A 23,726-nucleotide genomic window follows, 5' to 3' on the forward strand; every position below is an offset into this window, starting at 1 on the left:
CTCTCTCTCTCTCTCTCTCTCTCTCTCTCTCTCTCTCTCTCTCTCTCTCTCTCTCTCTCTCTCTTCTCTCTCTCTCTCTCTCTCTCTCTCTCTCTCTCTCTCTCTCTCTCTCTCTCTCTATCTCTCTCTCTCTCTCTCTCTCTCTCTCTCTCTCTCTCTCTCTCTCTCTCTCTCTCTCTCTCTCTCTCTCTCTATGATCGATCCCAAATTCGCCGTTTTTGGTACAACCTTATCATACATCAATTCTACCATGTTGTGAAAATTTCAGACCAAGGTCATTCAAGGTCAGGTCACCAGGTCACTTGAAGTGACCTCACCTCATAAAAACTTTCAATGTCTGTCATAGCTACACCGAGTGACGGATCGCTTTGAAACTTTCAGCGATTGCTGAGAGCAACAGCATGTACAAAATGTTTATCTCAGAATTTTGATATCGATGACCTAAGGTCAGGTCAATTTTGCGACCTCCCCATTATAAGTCAATGGGAGAAAATTGAAATGCGCCTCTTTTGGATGAAAGACATTATAAACACTCCCAAACACCAAATTACAAGTGGTTTAGACACACTGAACATGAAAATGGTGTCCGTGACCCTTGTTTATGCCCTGAGGTCATCTTGGGTCACGAATGGTATCTAACAGTTTTTCGCAAATAACTTTTGATAGAGGCATGCTAGAGCGATGAAAACGCCTTAGATGTGTTCAGCTCGACGATACGGATCGACTAATATGCAACATGACCCTTTCCGGTCAGGTCATGACCTTGACCTGAGGTCAAATTTTCAAGTTGACCTTTCAAGGTCAAGTCATAGTCCATTCGATGCGTCTTGACGAGAGGAACACGATGCCGGTAAAAGTAAGCTCGTACAAGGCTTGGGTCATAAGTTATTGCAGAAAAGCTGTTTTCGAAAAAATCGGCTATTTTTGCAGTTTTTGCCCCCTGCAGGCAAAACCGTTGACGTAAGGGCAAATCTGAGAGCATTATTCAGAAAGGGCGTTAATAGGGCTATCGAATGCGCTTTTCCGCGGCGCTGTAGCTCTATTGGTTCCCGAGTTATGCGTTGGCTTCTTGGAGATTTTCGACATTCGACCTGGAAATCGGCGAAATTTTGCCTTCAATGACCTCTGGTGACCTGACCTTTGACCTGACCAAAAAATTGACTGAAGTGATTTCGTCATTATTTTTGACGCTCTTTCGAACGCCGCCTTCCGCGTATCGCTACGTGGCCCAGGAGCCGAGTTACAAGGGGGGGGGTGTTCAAACCCCCCCCCCCCAGCAGGGCGTGGAAATCCAGGACCCCCAGCAGGGCGCGGGTTAATGCGTGATAGAGTTTTCGACCTTACTGACGGATCAGCTGATCGTGTAGCCTTTTAAATTCTCGAGTAAAGCGGGTATTCAAGCTTCTTCGTAGCTACGTTCTGTCGTATCTTCCGACAAACTCCACTTTCCTCAACATCCCTCCTTTTTCGCTACGACACAACTTGCGACGGGACATGTGTCTTAACTTGCGACGTTTCGTAGATGGACTTGCGACGCCCTGGATACCCCCGGCCGCGTGCTACAATTTCATACGTTTGTCAGCAATAGGTTAGCAGTCATTAACGATGGATCTGAGACAGAGAACTGGAGACGAGCGGCGCCACCTGCCGCCACTCCACTGCTCATTACTTGTGGCGCTGCCTGACTGGTGATGTGTGTTGTTTGTTTCTTTCCTAGTCTGTCGTTTATTTGTTTTGAATCGTAAAGATGTGAAATAAATAAAGATATTAAAAAAAGAAAAAAAAAGAGAACTGGAGGTTTGTGAGGGGTGAAGAAAACCCAGCGGACGATGCCTCCAGAGGCGTCCAGGACGAGAGGTGGCTGGTCGGACCCCAGTTCTTGACACTGGGAGAAGACGACTGGCCAAAGACACCGCCAGCTATGGACAAGCTGACATTGTTACTCATAATAACAATCTGAATCCCAATGTCCGCTTCTATAGGTATGGAGTTTGTACCGTAACGATGTAGGCAGTAGGAATATCAACTACCCCCCCCCCCCATGACTCACCACATCCGAGATGAAGACGCCTGGACTGTTTTTTTCTGCCGACGATGCTCAGACCCAGCCCCTTGCCAGGCCTTTTCACCATCTGAACGTCCATCTTCTCGAACACGTCCTCCTCTTTGGCGGCGCCCTCTTCCCGGTACACCAGCATCCGCACCTGACCATGGCCCAGTCTGGTCAATGGTACAGCCGCAGGACGTATTTAACTGGGTCGGCACTTGCCGACGGAGAACGGGGGTCTACGCCAACTTAGAACCAACGGGGGGAGGAGGCAGTTGACCGCCCCCCCCCCCTGAGATCTGAAAAACGAAGCAAGATAGCGACAAGCGGTTAACAGCATGGGGGATCTGCGTAGGATGTCCCTACGCAGGGACAAGATCTACAATTTTTACTAAGGTCATTTTCAGGTCAGGTCAAAGATGACGTCACAGGGGTCAAAAAAGTCAAAATGGTAGCTAGAAATGAAGTTTTTTTCGAATAACTTTCGAAGTAGCAGGCTAGGAAAAACCTAATGACACCATCGTGATCCCCTCATCAATCCGCATCGAACCATATATGTGTTAACCTCGAAAGGTCTAGGTCGAAGGTTGACCTCAGGTCACGTGACCTCAAGGTTATCATGCATACCATTCGATGCGCCTTGACGAGCTGAACACAAAGAGACCACCCGCTCGGCTGTATCTTGTTCCTGTAAAGAGTTATTAGCAAAAAAACCTTTGGTGACCCTTGATGACGTCACATGACCTTACAGCTGCCCAAGGGCAGAAAAAGCCTCAAGGTACTCAAGGTTGGTCGTATATGAAGTCATTCATGGCATAATGGGCCATTTTGACGCGTTTTAGGGGGAAACATTTTTTTGCCCATATGATGGGAAATCTTATAGGATCCGCGTTGATTTTTCCCCCATTGACTTATAAAGGGAAGGTCAAGAAATTGACCTGACCTTAGGTCATCGATATCAAAATTCCGAGATAAACAAATTGCAGCCATCCATGACTTCATTACATCCTGCGACTTTCAAAGGCCTCCGCCATCTACTGCAGCTCTGACACGGTGACAGTGCAAAAAGTGATTTAAGGTTGGGTCATTCGAAGTGACCTGGTGACCTGACCTAGAGAGGTAAAAGGTTCAAATTGGCACACCATGTGTAAAATTGATGAGGGAAAGGTCATGTCAAATTTCGCTGCGCTACGCGCCGCGATTTTCCCGCTATTCGCGAAAAGCTCAGGGCGGGGAGCGGTTAACCGCCCCCTCCCGTCAGTGCGCGGGGTTGGGGGGGGGGTAAATTTTACCCACCCTCGCGAATTTTTGCAATAACTCAAAAACGGCGGCACGCAGCACCGCCAAACTTTCAGTACCTTTTCTTACATCAATTTGACACGTTCCCTGAAAATTTGGGCGAAATCCGTCGCAACATTTTTGAGAAATTGACGTTTTAGTGACGTCATGTTCGCCATTTTCGCCTCAAAAACGGCAAAATTTTAAACGCCGCTAACATCTTCATTTTTAAAGGAATCAGGACGTAACAAAAAAATTATACGTAATTCTACTTTGTCTATCAAATGGCTATCTCGGTTTTTTGAAAATTTTGGATTTTGGCCAATTTAAAAAAAAACTGACTTTTTTTGGGAAAATAATTATAAAATCCAAAATTTTGAGTGTATCGAAAAAACCGGAATATATGTCAGAGATGTGGTCTATGTGCACCTACATACCAATTTTTAGAAGAATCGGTTCAAAAATGTGGGAGTTATTAAAAATTTCATGACGTCACGACACACAAAAATTTTGAAAAGTGAATTTTTTGGAAGTTCTAGACCTCGTACGGAAACAAAAATAGCACCATTCGATTTGCCGTGAAAAACTGCATCAGATAGACACCTTTTTAGGCCTTAACAGCCAACTTCAAAATTTGACCTCACTTGACCTGACCTGGACCTGACCTCGACCTGAAATTCATCCAGATGTGGTCCATATCACCTATTGAGTGTGCCTATTGAATTCTATGAATAAAATGACCCATAAAACATGTGTCGCACATGTCCTTTTCTATATTTTGTTTTTGGTGACCTGACTTGACCTGACCTGACCTTGACCTTGACCTCTGAATGATATTGTATGCAGCGAATATTGTCTTGGTAGCCTAAGAACATGTTTTGGGCAATCAGTCTCAGTCCATTCTTCGGCAACTACGGTGCAAGGCCGATAATGTAGAAACTTGCAATTTGTACCCTTGACCTGACCTTGACCTTGACCTCAAGGCTCAAACTTTAAATTAAGTACATGTTTTTAGTTGTTCGTGATGAGGTCTTTCGATTGGTGTTGGAATTTTCCACATCGGACCATTAGTTCGGGAGATAACAGGGGGGGGGGGGTAAAATTTACCCACCCGCAGCCCCGCGCGTTCGGCTGGAGACCCCAGCCCCGCGCGGGTTAATGTGAAGCAGCCGTCCATTAATTAATCCCCGCCCCGTTGGGGGGCCAATATGCCCCTCCCCCCTGTGGGTTTTCCTGAATAGCAAGAAAACGGCGGCGCGAAGCGCTGCTAAATTTTTAGTACCTTTCCAGGCATCAATTTGACAACACACAAAATTTCCAGTCTTAGGTCACCTTAGGTGAGGAGTTATTGAGGTCATGTTCGAGCGAAAATGAGCAAAAAACATGAAATCTTGAAACGCTCACAAAAGCTAGAGTTAACAAGCTATTCCAGAGTTCTTTATGTGGTCGTGTGGGAAAAAGACGGCGCTACAAAATTGCTATCTCAGGCTTTCAAAATGTCGTGATTTTGATCCCCCAAAATAAAAATAAATCGATCTTTTTCATAAAATAGCAAAAAAAAAATAACCGAATTTAAAAAAAAACAATATTTATGATAATATCTACGCTCGTCTATCTACATGCCTAATTTCATATCGATACCTCCTTTTTGGCCAAGTTAGAGCGAAAAAACTTTAAAATTGAGGCCGTCAAATTTTTGAACTCCATTTTTAGCAATTCTAGAACACGTAGAGCAAAACAAAGAACATCATTAGACTCCCCGTCACGAGCTGCATCGAATCGATGCCCATTTTATCCAAAAATATCAAGTTTCAAAGTTAACCTCATTTGACCTGACCTTGACCTGACCTTCACCAGAACATAACCTAAATTGGTCCCAAAGGCTGCCTGACCGACATAATCGCATTTGTCATGTAAAATGGACCATAAAATATGCATTACATATTTTCTTTTGACCCTCAGTGACCTGACCACTATGACCTGACCTGGTATCAGTGACCTCAAATAGAAAAATATGTGCTTAATCCGCGCCCTGCTGGGGGGGGGGGGTGTTTGAACACCCCCTTATGGTTTTTCGCGAACGCCGCTGTTTTTGGTACACCTTATCATACATCAATTCTACACATGTTGTGAAAATTTCAGACCAAGGTCATTCAAGGTCAGGTCACCAGGCCACTTGAAGTGACCTCACCTCAAAAAAAAGTTTCAATGTCTGTCATAGCAACACCGAGTGACCGATTGCTTTGAAACTTTCAACGATTGCTAAGAGCAATAGCACGTACAAAATTTATATCTCAGAATTTTGATATCGATGACCTAAGGTCAGATCAATTTTGCGACCTCCCCATTATAAGTCAATGGGAGAAAATTGAAATGCGCCTCTTTTGGACGAAAGGCATTATAAACACTCCCAAACACTGAATTACAAGTGGTTTAGACATACTGAACATGAAAATGGTGTCCGTGACCCCTGTTTATGCCCTGAGGTCATCTTAGGTCACGAATGGTATCTAACAGTTTTTCGCAAATAACTTTTGATTGAGGCATGCTAGAGCGATGAAAACGCATTAGATGTGTTCAGCTCGACGATACGGATCGACTGATATGCAACATGACCCTTTCAGGTCAGGTCATGACCTTGACCTGAGGTCAAATTTTCAAGTTGACCTTTCAAGGTCAAGTTATAGTTCATTTGATGCGTCTTGACGAGAGGAACACGATGCCGGCAAAAGTAAGCTCGTGCAAGGCTTGGGTCAAAAGTTATTGCAGAAAAACTGTTTCCGAAAAAATCGGCTATTTTTGCAGTTTTTGCCCCCTGCAGGCAAAACCGTTGACGTTAGGTCAAATCTGAGAGAATTAATCAGTAAGAACGTTAATAGGGCTATCGAATGCGCTTTTCCGCGGCGCTGTAGCTCTATTGGTTCCCGAGTTATGCGTTGGCATCTTGGAAATTGTCGACATTCGACCTGGAAATCGGCGAAATTTTGCCTTCAATGACCTCTGGTGACCTGACCTTTGACCTGACCAAAAAATTGACTGAAGTGATTTCGTCATTATTTTTGACGCTCTTTCAAACGCCGCCTTCCGCGTATCGCTACGTGGCCCAGGAGCCGAGTTAGAAGGGGGGGGGCTGTTCAGACCCCCCCCCCCCCCCAGCAGGGCGTGGAAATCCAGGACCCCCAGCCGGGCGCGGGTTAATGAACAATTCTCCATCGATGATTTTCAATGAAATGAATTTTACTCTATTTTACAACACATTTCTTGAAATGCCTGTAAACGGTGAAAAGTCGACGTTTAACCTGAACTGTGACATCATCAGTTTGACCGAACTCAATGAAATTGGCTAACAAGGTAGTCCCCGTTGGGGATATCCAACACCGTTTGCTGCTTGTCCTTATGCTGCGTGGTTCTCGAGCTCTTAGGGGGCCAAAGTCCCCTCCCCCCCAACGGGGCGTGTCACTCGGCAGACCACAACGAGGCGCGGGTTAAAAGTGATGATACGGCAACTCAGTGTGATAGTGCCGCCGTTGACCCTCGCCCGCACATGGAGGGGGGGGGGGTGTCATCCCCCTAGGTAGTTTTTCTGCTCTGCACTAAACATTTTTCAAACCAGAAGCCTGATTTTTCGTATAGCTGCTTCTCTATCCTTTCTCAACGTCCACTGAATATTTCAAGTTTCTGTGTTTTTTTTTTGTTTGGCGGATATATGAACTTGTTCTTCAGGTCATGTCATGACCCAAATGACCAATACCCAATATCTTGCATTGGCAATGGGTCTTGTGAGCTTTTGACACCTTGATGTCGTTTTTTTTTTTTTTTGCTAGTCTTACCTCTCATCTACCATGGAACATGTTATTCGACGATGTACAGATGTCAGGGTAAGGTCAACCTAGGTCATCTAAAAACATTGCATTTTAGGCTAGCTGAATTTACTTTTCGTGAAGTTGTATTTACTGCATTTTTGGTAAAAGCTTCTCAGTTCATGATTTCATGTAATAGGGACACACAAACCAATCGGTGCACACATCAGTATACACACAGACACACACAGACATACAAACACAAATAATTTCAGCGTATTTTTGGCCTGTAACACCGTTGAAGGCGAATTGAGAAATAACTGTAGGCTTGTTGAGACCATCATTTCAGTAGGCAGAGCTATAGTCAAGCGTGCCGTTTTTTGGGTTTGGGAACGTATTTTCGTTCCCATGTTGGGACCGAAAAACATAAATGTGGGAGTGTTAAGGCTGAAACAGACTCTTTCCGCGTTCAGGAAATCGCATGCGAGAGCCTATTCAAATACATTGTAATTCTTCTCGCATCAATCGCTTGCGGGAGGTGCGTGCGATTGATGCGAGCGTGCTTCCATGTATTTGAATAGGCTCTCGCATGCGATTTCCTGACTGCGGAAAGAGTCTGTTTCAAGCTCTACGCGGCGTTTCCTATTGATATTAAGGGTTGGTGTCGATGCTGGTTTGTGTGTCGTGATACCGTGATTTTCTTCCTGTTTTCTTTGGTTCTGGTCGTGATGCTTTCAACTAGTCTTCATGTAGCTTCCGTTAAACTTCATCACCGCCGCGTACCGACTATCACGCTCGCCCGTCAGTTTGTCGGCATATCATTTAGCAGTTAAGATTCCCAAGGCCCAAAATGCATAAAAGCAACAAGCTGTCGTGACTGACTAATTTTGTTTTAAGTCTGAATTGTGCCAATTTGCACTCCCATATCTCGGTAAACGTTCAGTGCCTACGCATCATAGGTAAATTTAACCAAACAAAGCGCACCAATAATGCCAGGAAAACTCAATAGCTCCATTAACTGTTCCACTACAAGCACGTTACGGAACTGTGAAGACAGAGGGAAGGAGAGGGAGAGTGAAAGAGAGAATGAGAGAGAGAGAGAGAGAGAGAGAGAGAGAGAGAGAGAGAGAGAGAGAGAGAGAGAGAGAGAGAGAGAGAGAGAGAGAGAGAGACCATTTATTCAATAACAAACAGATGAATATAACAAATCAAGTAGGCAATTGGCGCAAAAGTGCTACGCACTTGGCGCCGCTTGCTAAACGAGAAGTACTCAATGTATTTAGCAACAATAATAATGATTTTTTTCGTTTTTTCGGCAATATCTTCTAAACTGTTTGACGGATCAACACGAAACTTGCAACACCCTCAGCGGGATCAATTTGAAACCTTGTATTAAAATTTCAACTTTCTAGCTACCAAAGTTTGGCCGGAAATGGCGTCAGAGTGACGTCATGTCGGCCGATTTTGATGCAAAATATTGAATTACGTCAAACGCTCTCAGTAGCTTAGTTTTAAAGCTATATCCAATTTCTTTGCATCAGTGGACTACAAATACACGCATCTATCAAACCACTATCTCGATTTTTCGAAATTTTGAGCATTTTGAAAAATATATTTTTACAATTACAAAAAAAATATTTTTTGATTTTTTCGAAAAGTTCCTGATTTTTCGCAACAACCGGAATATATGTGATAGAACACACACTGATTAACTACTCTAGCAAGTTTTAGCCCAATGCCTTAAAAAATAGGCAAGTTATTTGCATTATTGTCAAAATTCTGACATTATCAATATTTCAAAACCATTTTTCAGTACGTTTCTGACATCGTACAGCAATATAAATGGCACTATCGTGTTCCTGAGCGCAAAACGCATGTGATAGGCACCTTTTTTTGTTGAAAAATTTCATTTTCGAAATTTGACCTTTTCTGACCTGAAGACCTGACCTCCGGTAAATTCAGCATAAAATGACCTCAAATGACACAGACGACATTGTTTTCGAAATCTATGAGTAAAATGGACCATGAAACATGCGTCACGTGACCGATCCATGATATACAATTTTCGTGACCTAGGATGACCTGACTTTGACCTGAAAAATTCGAAGTAAAAGTTCGGTACTTTCAGGGTATCTAAGGTATATATCAAGGAGTGCGTAAACCAAAAATGAGCTTGATCGGACTTGTCAGCCGGCGGTCAGAGCCTAAATTGTGTACAAGCAAAAATGCCCATAATTTTTACTTTGACCTGACCTGTGACGTCATCGGTGACCTCGAGGTCAATGAAAATAGATTCTCCCTATGCCCGGATACTGCATAGGCAGAAGGATGTGGGCAGGTGCGGTCGCAGACTTGGCGTTTGGGGGGGGGGCAGCTTGGCACAGGGGCCCGTGCACTGACCGGGGGCCCGGTGCTAGCTTAAAGGGACTATCCCACCTTTAACATGGGGTTTGAGTTGAGATAGCCAAGTTTACGGCGAGGTTCAGAAACCACTATCTATCTAGGTTGCAACCCCCGCGGCCTCTTGGTGTTGAAGAAATTCGTTCCCTTCATTTGAAAATGGGCCTTGTGCAAGGCCCTATCTTCAACATGGAGTGACCGTTAGTGTGACGTCACCTCGTTTAGTCATTCTGATTTAAATGGGTTTGTTCGTTGAAAAATCGCTTAAAACTTGGTCTGAACTTTGTTGTGGTGCCTACAGAGTAAAAAGAATCAGCTTTATGACAGTAATGTGGCCTGGGGAAGGAGGTAATTTTGGGCTGTGACGTCACATATTTGAAAGTTTGTGTTTGGAATATGGGAAGCCTAAGATGTTTAATGAAAAATAAATGCCAGAACCGTGTTCCTGGTCATCCAATCTATAAAGTCGGGCGCAATTTAACTGGTTTTAACAACATTTTAGAAGGTGGGATAGTACCTTTAACCCGCGCCCGGCTGGGGGTCCTGGATTTCCACGCCCTGCTGGGGGGTGTTTGAACACCCCCCCCCCCCCCTTGTAACTCGGCTCCTGGGCCACGTAGCGATACGCGGAAGGCGGCGTTCGAAAGAGCGTCAAAAATAATGACGAAATCACTTCAGTCAATTTTTTGGTCAGGTGTTACCAGAGGTCATTGAAGGCAAAATTTCGCCGATTTCCAGGTCGAATGTCGACAATTTCCAAGACGCCAACGCATAACTCGGGAACCAATAGAGCTACAGCGCCGCGGAAAAGCGCATTCGATAGCCCTATTAACGCCCTTTCTGAGTAATCCTCTCAGATTTGACCTAACGTCAACGGTTTTGCCTGCAGGGGGCAAAAACTGCAAAAATAACCGATTTTTTTCGGACAGTTTTTCTGCAATAACTTTTTACCCAAGCCTTGTACGAGCTTACTTTCACCGGCATCGTGTTCCTCTCGTCAAGACGCATCGAATGAACTATAACTTCACCTTGAAATATCAACTTGAAAATTTGACCTCAGGTCAAGGTCATGATCTGACCGGAAAGGGTCATGTTGCATATCAGTCGATCCGTATCGTCTAGCTGAACACAGCTAAGGCGTTTTCATTGCTCTAGCATGCCTCTATCAAAAGTTATTTGCGAAAAACTGTTAGATACCATTCGTGACCTAAGATGACCTCAGGGCATATACAAGGGTCACGGACACCATTTTCATGTTCAGTGTGTCTAAACCACTTGTAATTCGGTGTTTGGGAGTGTTTATAATGTCTTTCGTCCAAAAGAGGCGCATTTCAATTTTCTCCCATTCCCTTATAATGGGGAGGTCGCAAAATTGACCTGACCTTAGGTCATCGACATCAAAATTCTGAGATATTCATTTTGTACATGCTATTGCTCTTAGCAATCGCTGAAAGTTTCAAAGCGATCAGTCACTCGGTGTAGCTATGACAGACATTGAAACCTTTTATGAGGTGAGGTCACTTCAAGTGACCTGGTGGCCTGACCTTGAATGACCTTGGTCTGAAATTTTTACAACATGTGTAGAATTGATGTATGATAAGGTGTACCAAAAACGGCGCCGCCGTTTTTGAGATATTCGCGAAAAACCACAAGGGGGTGGGGGTGTTCAAACACCCCCCCAGCAGGGCGCGGGTTAACATTCCAGGCGAAGGGGGGCATTTTTTTGCCCCCCCCCTTTAGTTTTTTTGATATATCTCAAGAACCGCTGCGCCGATCGTCACCAAACTTTCAGTTTCCTCCCGAGAGTAGCTAGCGCACATGGTGACCAAAAAATTTTCCAAAGGCTATGATAGGTTGGCCGCTAATGACGTCAGAGTGACGTCATTTGTCTTTTTCGACCCAAAAAAAGGTTTCGCGAGAAGAGCTGTCAGGCCTACAGCTTTAGAGATACAGAAAAATAATTCAAACATAAAAGGTGTGGAATCAAGAGGGCTACAAAACTGCTATTTCGGTTTTTCGAATTTTTTGGATTTTGACCCCCAAAAACTAAAATAAATTTTTTGAATATAATAGCCAAAAAACCCAAAAAGCTTTTTTTAATTTCGAAAAAAACGGAATATTTGTGATAGTCCCTACCGCCTTCTATCTACATACCAAATTTGAGATCGATCCCTCTTTCTTTGGCCAAGTTATAGCGAAAAACTGTTCAAAATTGATGACGTCAAATTTTCAAACTCAATTTTTAGCAATTCTAGACCTCGTAGCGCAAAACAAAGACCACTATTAGACTCCCTGTGAGGAGCTGCATCGAATCAATACCCATTTATCCAAAAATATCAACTTTGAAATTTGACCTTTTTTTGACCTGACCTCCACCAGAAAATGACCTAAACAGTACCTGATGGTCTTATAGCCAACACCATTGAGTTGGAAATGAAAAAACTGGCCATAAAACATGCATCGCACAACCTTAGTAAAGTTGGGTTCATGTGGTGACCCTTGGTGACCTTTGGTGACCTAACCAGTGACCTGACCTGGTATGACCAGTGACCTCTAACAGCAACATATGTACTAGACAACTGACGCCTCATCGCTGATTTTCGACAAAATGCGTTTTACTCGGTGTTGTAGCGCTTTCGCTAGAAGCCCCGTGAACGGTGAAACATTTTATCTTTGACCTGACCTGTGACGTCATCGGCGACCCCGAGGTCAATGAAATTTGGTTTCCTTCGACAACTTTGACAGGTCTATCGAACGCCGTTTGAATGTTCCGGATCCGTCCAGTAGTTTCGGAGATACTGGGGAGGCAAAAAAAATGTCGCGCGGAAGGTGGCCGGGAGGCCCACCGCCTGCCGGGTTAAAGGGGTACCACGGGCGTAGAGCATGGGTGCAGAAATCGAGCCATGGCCGGTGAAGCGGGGGGGGGGGTAGGGAACGGCACCCGAACGGAGGCTCATTGCCAGCTTTGAGGGTGTACCCATCAGTGGCGGTTCTTCCATTGAGGCACTTGAGGCAGTGCCTCACCAGCTTTTGGGTAAAAAAGCTTTTATTGGGTGTTGCTTCCTTAATTTCATTCATGGCTTAGGCCATATAGCTTCCATGAATCGACACAGCAATGCTGCTACCTTGGATGTTTACCATGCTACATAATAGTTGCCAATTTGGTGGCCTAATGCTTTTGTGTGGGAGAATCAAGTGAGGCACAGCCTTGCCGAAAATAGCCAAGATCGATTTATTGTGATTTTAAATATGAAACTGTAGATTATGTTCAGTATTTTTGGTAAGGTCTTACCGTGCTAGAAATGAAAAATAATTTTATATTAAATAGTTCAGGGATTTGTCTTATTATGCCTTACTTTTTTTCTTAAAAAATGTTGAAAGTGCCAAAGGGAGCAGCGACCTCCGTTGGAAAAACTTGGGCTGTGAAACAGTGCCTCACAGCCTAAAGACTAAAAACCTAGGCGTTTTTGATATGGCACATCGGCAGCTCACTTAGATCTAGTACGTTTTTGGCGCGGTTACGACAATCAGTAATTCCATCGGTAAGCAATGCACAATGCCCCGCAATGCCCCAATCATTGCAAGACATATCGTCACGTTAAGTGGGCCAAGGTGTCATGTATATTTTATTACTATACAAAAGTAGTATGAATATATTCTGCGGGTATTGTTGTACCTACTACGGGGTGTTCTGCGAGCTGTTGTTGACGGTCTTGTCCTCTCGCGCGTGAGATACTGTATTTCTGTTTATGGCGGCGGAACCTCAAAGAATGATGCGAGGCTTCTGAACATTATCAACTTTGCGACGAGAGTGATCACTGGCTTAAGAAAATACGACCACATTTCTCACGCGCGAGAGGACCTCAGACTTCTCTCCCCCTTACAAATGTATGAGGTGTCGACTTTGACGGTAGCCCATAAGGCGATCACCAATGGCGAGCCTGTGGACATCTCTACTCTGTTCACTACGTTTCGTGACTCGCGCCAGCAGTCCGAGCGCAGTACGCGTCAGGATCGCCTTTTGAGGCCTCCTGCTATGCGAACGGCCGCCGGGCAGCGATCGTTTTTATATCGCGCAACATCACTTTTAAATGAACTGCCTGTGAGTATCGTTGAGCTGGACCCCATTTCTTTCAAACGTGCCGTGAAGATGGTTAAGTGTAATAGGGATATGTAGTGGGAGGGGGAGGGGGCATAGGAGTGCAAGCTTTATGATGTGCACGTGTGCCTGATGTTTGCCTGTTTTACCCATTCCGCCTTTTACCTGTTTTTATATTGTGACTATCGGCACAGAATAGCCACGCCGGTGTATGTGGAGTGCTGGCAAAAGTCAATACAATACTAAAGTTATAAGTCCATATACGAGTGCCTCACCTGAATTTTAACCCAAGCGCCGCCACTGGTACCCATGTCGAAAAGGTAAGTTCATTTTGAAGCATTGGTAATGTCAATAATTCACGCAACTGTGAATTGACTACCGCAAAAAGTAAAACCGGCTAACTTAGCCATTTTCGAAGATATCGTGCTAAAACTCTTGACAGTGGGTCATCGGTATGTGTTCAATCATATGTGATCCGTTTCTTATTTTTACTTGAGAACAAATGTAAGTTTTGAAGACCATCACAGTAGCAAATGCATCGAAAGATGAATAGTAGTGGGCAAAATATCCTGAATTTGTCGTGCTGCATCGAAAGTAGTGTTGATGAGAAAAGGGGTTTTTATTCCAGATTATTGTGGGTGCAGAATACATTGTCTGCACCCACTGGAGAATCATTGTTGGTGCTACTGAACCTACTGCACCCAGGCCAGGCCATGGTTCCTACACTTATGGGCCCATCGATAACGCTTCGGCGATACCTATCGCATAGAGGCTGCAATGTGGTCCTTAGAGTACAGTGTCAGACCCTCAGAGGCCGGCGTTGGACACAAGGGTCAGCGAAGTGCCTCAAAGGCCCAGATGGGGCCCCAGAGGCTGATGTGAGCCCTCAGAGGCAAGTGCGTGACGCCCAAAGGTAAGTCTTGGGCCCCCATAGAACATAATAGGGCCATCAGTGGCCAGTGTAGAGACCTCATTGCCCAGTTGGGGGCATATAGAGGCCAGTTTGGGGCACCTCAGAGGCTAGTGTGGGGCCTCAGATGTCTGTATGAGGCCCTTAAAGACCGGTATGGGTCCTCAAAAGCCGGCATCGATCCTTCAGAAGCCAGTACGGGGCCCTCAGAGGCACATAGGGTCAGTTTGGGTCCCAGAGACAGACATGGGACCATCAGAGGCCGGTGTGGAACCTTAAGAGGCCGGTTTTTAATTGGGCCCTTAAAGGCCAGTTTAGGGATCTCAGAGACCAGTACAGGGCCTGCAAAGGGCAGTTTGAGACCATCAGAGACCGACTTGGGCACTCAGATGCTAATGTGGGTCCTTACAGGCCAGCATGGGGCCCTCAGAGGTTAGCGTGGGGCCCTAAAAGACCGGCATGGGTCGGCGTTGGACCCCAAAGGCCAGCCTCAAAGGCCAAACATGGGCCCTCAAAGGTGATGCGGGACCTAAGAGGCCGGCATCGGGCGTTCAGAATCCAGTGCGGGGCCCTCAGAGGCTAATGTGCGCCCTTACAGCCCAGCATGGGCCCTCAGAGGTCCGAATGGGGCCCTGAAAGACTGGCATGGGCCGGCGTTGAACCCCAGAGGCCAGCAGAGGGCCCTCAAAGGCCAAGATGGGCCCTCAGAGGCCGATGCGGGCCCTTAGAGGCAGGCATCGGGTCTTCAAAATCCAGTGCGGGGCCCATAGAGGCTAATAACTATGTGTCAAGCCAGCATAGGGCCCTCAGAGGTCAGTGTGGGGCCCTAAAAGACCGGCATGGGCTGGCGTTGGACCCCAGAGGCCAGCGGAGGGCCCTTAAAGGCCAAGATGGGCCCTCAGAGGCCGATGCGGGCCCTTGGAGGCTGACATTGGGTCTTCAGAATCCAGTGCGGGGGGCCTCAGATGCTAATGTGGGTCCTTACAGGCTAGCATGGGGCCCTTAGAGGTCAGTGTGTGGCCCTAAAAGACCGGCATAGGCCGGCGTTGGACCCCAGAGACCAGCTGAGGGCCCTCAAAGACCAAGAGGGGCCCTCATATGTCGATCCGGGCTCTTAGTGGCCGATATCGGGTCTTCAGAATACAGTGCGGGGCCCTCAGAGGCAATTAAAGGCTAATCTAGAGACAGAAATGAGGCCACCATAGCCTGTGTGAGGCCCTCAGCCGCCGGTTGGGCCCCTGAGACCGGTTTAAGGGCCCGCAAAGGCCAGTGGAGGGCCCTAAGAGGTCAACGTGGGTCCTCAGCGGTCAATGTGGGCGCTTGACCGCCACTGAAGGGCCCTCAGAGGTCAGTGTAGGACCCTCAAACACCGGTATGGGAGCTGTTAAGAGCTGGCGTGGGTTTCTCGAGCCTCGTGACAATCGAATACGGGCCAGGGCCCCATACGCCCATGGGGGCCCATCGGTTGTTTGGGGGGGGCAAATGATATGATGGCCCCCTGATTTGCCTTTTGGGGGGGGCATGGCCCTGATGCCCCCCCCCCTGCGACCGCCACTGGATGTGGGCACGCGTTTCATGATTGAAAAATATGCCTACTGCCGCGTAACTTCTTCGTTTTTTCCCAAACAAATAGTAATATAGATTCTCCCTCGTTAATGAAACTTAAGTGGCCGAAATCCAACGAGGAACGCAGATTTTGGGGTAGTTGGGTATTAGCGACCAGACTCAAGCAAAGGTTTGTGGCGACGCCCAGGAAAAGTGTCCCTAGAAGTTCTGAAACCGTGGTGACGCCGCTGGTCGTGAGGGGCCTTGGAGCCAATAATGGGGCCCACAGAGGCCGTCGTGAGGGCTCTCAGAGTCAGATGCCGCCCAAAAAGACCGGCATGGGGGGAGCACCCGACCGTACTGGACTCTCAATAGTCCCAGATCGACATTTTTTTCTCATCACAAGTATGTAATAAATGATTTGACGGGTTGCTTGAAGGACAGCCTACAGATTTAGGGAGGGGGCGTCTTTCCCCATCAGGGTAGGGGGCATCTTTCCCCAAGGTACCGAAGTATCATTATATCAGTACAATTTGTTAGCCATAAAGCTACACCCTGAAACAAACTGTTCGGGACACAGTACACGCATGTTAATGTATCACGACCATAGCAAGGGATCTAAAAATTATTTACCTGCTTTGATATTTACAATGTTTTGACACCAAAATATTGTTTGAAAGCAGCAAATAAAAAACATGCAATCACCAGCCAGCCATTGCCCAACTGAGCTTCGCAAATTTGTGTGCAGTTAACAAGACAGGCTTCCGCTTTACGCTAAGACCGTTAATTTCCAGGTTCGATTATTTGTTTCGCCGCTAGAGGTGATGGGGCGTCTTTCCCACCCTGGGCATCTTACCCCACTCTCCCCTACTAAATAGCTTCGAGAACTTTTCAGTTTGCTAATGGCAGCGCTGACACCTCATCGCGGCTCACAGCTGATGGCAGGGATATCATCTGATGCAGTCCTAGAAAGTGCTTTTGAGTCCTGAGTGCTTTTGATGCTGGAGGCCACTTCACTGACATAATAGCTATACTCTGTTTCGTTCCAAGCTTGCGGCCGAAGTGCCTAGCTGAAAGCAGTGCGTGATTCAGGGCCTCCTCTAAGGAATTTTCACTGGGAGGGGGGGGGGGCAGAGGCTCAGAAGCCAAACCTAGAGTACCCCCAAATCCGGTTTTTTCATCGGACTTAGGCCACTTATTTTTCGTCACAGCCCTGATGCCATGATTTTTATTTTTATTTTGAAAAAAAAATAAAGATACAGTAGGCCACCTGGCACTTGACCCTATACCGGTGGATCCAGACCGGCACGGGCAGGGTGACATTTGGGGTAAATATCCCCCGCAGCGTCCGAAAACGACGAAAATTTCTGGCATTCCGAAAATGAAACAAAATGCCTTTATTAAAACGTATTAAACGGCTCAGCAGTGCGTAAGGAATCTAAGCGACCGCAGAAAGTGTGAGGGCTTAGGTATTGATTTCCCAAACGCTAGAAACCAACAGCTACCTGCATGAAAACAGCTCACCCTCCTAATGTCGGCGCTTGCCTAAAAAAGCTACTTGCCTGAAAATGACTCAAGAAACAGGCCACAGATCAATGAGAATGAGGGTCAGGGAACAGGGTAATTACATTTTCAGGAAATGTGTAGAATTGAAGAAATCACGAGAAAAACTACTAAATTTTTTGCCACGCTGGGCAACTTTTTATGTGAGTTATTTGCAAAAAAACTAGGGGTGGGGTCTATCATACCCCTCAATAAGTGAGAGGGCTTATCGCTGCTAGTCCCAAACACTGGGAGAAAACTTTTACGTGCTAAAGCTCAGCCGCACTCTTATTTGACCGTAGAAAAATTTCCTCTTCAAGAATAAACCGTCTCCCCCCAAAAAAAAAACAACATAATACTTCTCCGTGTTGAACCGTAAGCGCTTGATTGATTGAGACTATACAGGGCTACCGTTCGGGCTGTTTCCTTCTCAAAGTGATGCCGCGTTCGGGCTTCAGTCAGCGTTCGATTATAAAATCTGCAATGTCTGACCTCATTCCGCGGCTCATCCTAGGCGGATCTGTAAAAAAACCTGTAGATAAGAAAGCAACGATATAAGAAAACTAAAATTAGTAACGTGGTGATCGTGGAGATAGTCTGGATTGTTTGTTGAGTAAGCTTATAGTGAAATTTCCTCGTTTTTCTAAGTGATTTGCTTAACTGCGTACCCCCCCCCAGTGACGCGATTTCAGCTCCACTGGGGGGGGGCAGCAGCCCCCCCCCCCAGTTAACATGTTAGAGGAGGCCCTGGCGTGATTTCTGTATATGCAGCTCTTACATTCAAAGACGCAAAATATTGAACGGAGGAGCAAAATGCCAAAGGAAATCCGACCGCAAGCTTGGCATGGAACATAGTATAAAAAATCATAGCATCGCAAAAACTGTGTGTGCAGGGGGGTGACACCCCCGGTTTTCAAAAGTGGGGAGGTCGCGACCCCAACGACCCCGTTGGCAACGCCCGTACACTTTGGCCTAAGGCTAGTGACAGAAATAAGTTGCAAACCTTGCCGACCCGACCCGCTCGCCCTTACCTTGGCCGGCGTCTGTCGCAGCAACGCCAGAGCCTTGTTGTGTGAGACGTCTTGGAAGTTTTCGCTATTTACTTCGAGCAGCTGGTCACCGGGCTTCAAGCGACCATCCTTGGAGGCGGCGCTGTCGGGGTACACCTCATGGATGATAATGGCTCCCTGCAGCGGGGATGGGGGAGGAGAGTCGCGTCATTCGGCCGTTCAGTTCAGTTCAGTTCATTGTATTTTTTCCATATGTAAACAAGAACAACGAACAAAACAATAGAGGATTGGCGCAAAAGCAAAAAGCTTAAATCAAAGGCGCCTCTCCAATTAAGTTAAACAAAGAACACATGACCAAACCAAAGTATCAGAAAGCGTCGACCCCGCCCGAAACCCGCCGAGCCAAAAAAGCAGACAGTACCCGGCCCCAGGCGACGGACGACTCCAATCGGGCCAGCTTGCGTCATAGTGTCATGTTTTGTGTTTTGTAATGTAGTGTAGTGTTATGTAAGCAGTGTGTTGCATTAATATCAATGGTACTTAAATGCACTAACTAAACAGTTATGTTGTATTGGTAAACCGATTTGTCTCTACAATAAATGTCTGAAGGTGATGGGTGATTTGTGTGCCTTGATGCTTGTTTAAGTCTTTTGCAAAGAGAAGGGTATCAAGTTTTAATTTTGCTGAGAAATTGTCAAAATTTGGAGTGATGATTCGAACTGCATTTATAAGTTTTACTCTTTGTGTATGGTAAAGTGGGCACCAGAGTATGAAGTGAGTTGTGTTCTCATCGTGATAACCGCAAGCACATACTGGGCTGGGTGTGTTGGGGTGCTGTATATTGAACAGGTGTGCCTTGAGAGTCGTCATGCCCACTCTCAATCGTGTGTGTAGTGTGTTACGCGTTTTGTTGCCGAAAGAAAAGAAAGTGGGTGGCTCTGGTGCCCCAAATCGCTGCCAGACTTGACGAGCAAAAGCGGAGCGGGATGAGGTGTTACGCAATGTGTCTGGGAGAGTATTCCAGAGTCTTATTGTCGAAGGGAAAAAGGCTCTATAGAAAGAAGTGAGATTGGTAGGGGGGAAAGTAAGAGATTGAGCATTGCGAAGTCTAAGTCCCGTGGCGTCTTGTCTGGTTTCTGTCAATATGTCTTTAATGTATGAAGGGAGAGGAGGATGATTGAAGTAAAGTCTGTGAAAGAATAGAAGCTTATGAATTAATCGTCTTGTCTCAAGTCGTTCCCATCCTAGTTCGGTAAGTAATGCGGTAGTTGGTGTTCGATAAAGCGTCCCTGTTACAAGTCTGGCACAGCGGTTCTGAAGCGTCTGGAGTCGGATGGCGTCAGTTGATGTCAAATGTCCGTCGTAAACAATATCACAATAGTCGAAATGAGGTGTTATATAGGTAGAGTAAATGTTGTTCAAGACTGGTCTAGGAAGAAGCTTAGCCACGGGATATATCGGTCCTAGGAGAATGTTAATTGTCCGAATGACGTTATTGATGTGTGCGCGAAAGTGAAGGTCCGTCGAGAGTGTCAGTCCGAGATGTTTATGACTTGTCACGGTCGGTATGTCCTGCCCGTCAAATGTGAGTGCTGGAGGACAGCTGTCTCGTCGGTTTGTAAATGTCTGTTGTAGTGTCTTTTTAGCGTTGAAGGTGATGGCCCAGTCAGTCCCATATCGTTTAATCTCGTCCAGGTCGTTCTGCAAGGAGCGTCTATGATCCTGACTGTCGTGGGGATGGGAAGAGTAAAGTGAAGTGTCGTCAGCGTAAAAGAGAGCGTCATTTTTGGTCTTGTTTGATAGATCGTTGAGGTAAATTAAGGCCAGAAGAGGTCCAAGCACCGAGCCCTGGGGGCAACCGGATAGTATTTTTTGGGATGATGATAGACTGTTTCCAACACGAACAACCTGTTCGCGATCTGTAAGGTAAGAGTTAAGCCAGGCTAGCAGAGAACCGGAAATATTGCACTCGATTTTGCATTTTAAAAGGAGTCCATCATGCCAAATTTTATCAAAATATTTCGAGATGTCAAGATAGATAGCTGTAAAGTTTTGACTTTTGTTTAGAGCAGAGTATAGCTGGTGAGTTAGATACAAGAGCTGAATTTGTGTGCTATGGCCCGGACGATATCCACTTTGTTTTTCTGAAAGTAAGTTGTTTCCATTCAAATGAGAATATATCTTGGAAAAAACGATTTTTTCGAGAATTTTAGAGAGATTGGGAAGAAGACTAATAGGACGATAGTTTGTTGGATCTGAGCTAGATCCCTTTTGCTTGAAGATTGGAGTGACACAGGCTTTTTTCCAAAGTGAGGGGAACCTTCCTAGTTGAAGTGATTTGTTAAAGAGTTTGGACAGAGGTTCAGCAAGTAAAAGTGCACACATTTTTAATAATTTGTTAGGAATTTTGTCCGGGCCTGTTGCCTTGTTGATGTCTAAGGAATTTAGAATTTTGAGAACTTCGGGCTCGGTGACTTGGACATCCGTTAGCGGAGGAATAGGGGGAACAGGAATAGGGATTTCAGGCATTTGCAAGTTGTGTGTGTCTAGTCGAGTCTGGGATGCAAAGTGGTCATTTAAGATTGTCGCTTTGTCAAAGTCGTCTGAGATTGGTATGCCGTCTTGATTTATAAGCGGTGGCATGCTACGATGAGTCCTTTTTCCGATAATACTGTTTAAAATTTTGTAATATGATCGTGGGTCCTTTTTATGGTCAAGAAGCTTGTCAATTTGGTTTTGTATGTGTCTATTTTTAAGTCTTTGGTTTGTCTCTGTGGTCTTGTTTCGCTGTCGTCTCCATCGTTCCCAGTCATCGTCCGTGTTACGTCTTTTTGCTATGTTGAAAAGCCTATTCCGCTTGCGTATTTCTCGTTTAAGTTCAATGGTAAGCCATGGTTTGTCGTGAGATTTTATTGTAATTTTCCGACTTGGAATGGCTGCTTTGGCTGCAGTTAATAGAGCGTCAGTCAAGTTATATGCTGCGTCGTCCAAGTCACAGTCCAAAAGTCTGTCCCAGTCAGTGTCCATCAAAAGTCGTGTCAGTTTGTCTGCGTCCATATGTCTGTAGTCCCATAGTTTAATGGAATATGTTACGCTGGAGGGGCGACTTATGTTAAGACAGGCAAATATTGGTAAATGATCAATTTTTGAAAAAGGAGGAAGTGTACCACTGTCAAGGACCATTTCTGGGTTTGATACTATAAGAAGATCGCGTAAATTGGTAACACTGGTGTCTGCATAACGTGTGGGTTGATTAATGAGCTGCTTGAGGTTGAGTGAATAAAGTTCATCCTGTAGGGTAATTTCAAATGGTGTTACGGGGCTATGGTTAAATAAGTCTGAGTTGAGATATGTGTTTCCAGCATTAAAATCTCCCAAAATAACAATATTGTCTGGTGAGTGGACTTGAGCTAGGGTTATGGATTCGTTTAAGTTTTCTAAGAAATTAGTATGCTGTGGTGCGGTCATATTCGGAGGAAGGTATACTGTGCACACTATTACACTAAATTTACCTAATTTTATCAGACACCAAATCCATTCATAGTCGTGATGTTCGAGATGAAAGAGTCGTTTAACCGGAATATTACTGCGAACGTACATAGCCACCCCTCCCCCATTTCTATTCCTATGTTTAGTTAATGGGTCATGAAAGTTGTCAAGGGTGTAAAGAGAAGGGTGTACTGTGTCGTCAAGCTTTGTCTCAGAAAGTCCCAGTATGTCGATCTCGTGAAGAGAGGAAAAGTAGGATAGCTCGTCAAGTCGGCAGCGAGATGTGATGGAATTTATATTTACGTGTGATACGATGATGTGGTTGTTGTGGCTTCCGCTTGAAGATCTAGAATGTGTTGACGTGTCTGGTGTAGACGCCGCCGACCCAACTGAAGCAGCCCGGCACCCGGGACCTGAAGAAAGTGAAATGACGCTCAGCAGATGTCGGTGGATTGAACTTATTGAACCGTCTTATTGAACACCGCTCATACTCATACTCATACTTGTATTGAGATAATCCATGGCTAATGATGGCTATTACCATCTCTTGTCAAGTCTTAAAAACATGTAAAACATAAAAACACATATCCAAGCACACTCGAGTGAGCATACACACTCACAAACGCACACACCCACATGTATGCCCGGACACTCTGTTCGTCAGTCTGGAGGTAAATGGCTAAGATGACGCTTGAGGTGGAGACCGAACGGCGGCACCGGCAGCTGGACAAGGTCGCGCGGCAGATCGTTATATAACGCTGACCCTCGGCAGGTAAAGCGGCGGCGGCCCATCTCAGTCCTAGACCGGGGCACTGACAGTAGATTGTCCTGCCGCGTAGTACGCTCACGCGCGGCAGGTGTTGCCGAGCGCGCCTCAGTTACAGTGGCCAGTCCAGCTGCCAGCTGCTCGGGCTCGCCAGAGCGCCGCGCACTTTATGATGTGTGCATAAGGTGTGGTAGGAGGCCATGCTCTCCGCGCTGAGCCAGCACAGTCTTTTGAGGAAATCTGAAACATGGTCGTATTTTCTACGGCCATAAAGCATTTTAGCGGGATAGTTAATAACTTTTTGAATCCGAGAATTGTTACTCTTTGTGCAATTTCCATAAACCGAGATGCAGTGCCGTAACTGAGAGATGACCAGGGCATAGATCAGCGCGGAGAGCACAGCCATGGGCAGGTGCCCCCACAGATGCGACAGACCAGTCAAAGCTCCAAAGCAGCGGCTAGTAATGATGGAGACATGGCGATCCCAGCTCAATGAAGGATCGAAATACAAACCCTAAGTTTTTTGCCTCGGGTTGGGGTCTCAGAACGTGTTCGCGATAGGTAACTGTGACGTTGTTTAAAGTACGCAGATTTTGTGGGCTTCCCAACAGCATCAATTGTGTTTTGGCGGCATTCACTTTGAGCCCATGGCTCTAAACCAGGTGTCAAGAGAAGAAAGAGCATTTTCCATGCGGAGAAAGACTTGATTGATTTCAGATTTTTTTGCCGCTGACAAGAATTTGGGTGTCGTCCGCATATTGGATAACTGTAGCATCTCCAGCAAGATTCCAGGCTGAGATCGTTCGCAAAAATGCAGTAGAGCAAAGGACCGAGAGATGA

At 45.8% G+C, this 23,726-nt stretch overlaps 1 protein-coding gene across 1 annotated transcript; it reads right to left on the reverse strand.

Moving 5' to 3' along the window:
• Nucleotides 1-1,885: 1,885 nt before the first annotated feature.
• On the reverse strand, nucleotides 1,886-22,642 carry LOC122376286 (multiple PDZ domain protein-like). Its single transcript, XM_043356085.1, has 4 exons — nucleotides 22,624-22,642; nucleotides 22,424-22,533; nucleotides 18,653-18,808; nucleotides 1,886-2,204 (listed from the first exon to the last, which is right to left on the reverse strand). Exons 1-4 carry the CDS (start codon nucleotides 22,640-22,642, stop codon nucleotides 1,977-1,979), a joined length of 513 nt encoding a protein of 170 aa, XP_043212020.1. The 3' UTR covers nucleotides 1,886-1,976.
• Between the last annotated feature and the right edge of the window lie 1,084 nt (nucleotides 22,643-23,726).

This window comes from Amphibalanus amphitrite, unplaced genomic scaffold, assembly GCF_019059575.1.
Source record: "Amphibalanus amphitrite isolate SeventyFive unplaced genomic scaffold, NRLGWU_Aamphi_draft 002086F_arrow, whole genome shotgun sequence".
NCBI classification, from domain to species: domain Eukaryota; kingdom Metazoa; phylum Arthropoda; class Thecostraca; order Balanomorpha; family Balanidae; genus Amphibalanus; species Amphibalanus amphitrite.

Coding starts and splice junctions, on each gene's coding strand:
- LOC122376286 (XM_043356085.1), bottom strand. Junction 18,809..22,423: donor ACCACATCATCGTATCACAC/GTAAATATAAAT, acceptor TCCCCGCTGCAG/GGAGCCATTATCATCCATGA. Junction 2,205..18,652: donor TGCGACAGACGCCGGCCAAG/GTAAGGGCGAGC, acceptor GGCCATGGTCAG/GTGCGGATGCTGGTGTACCG.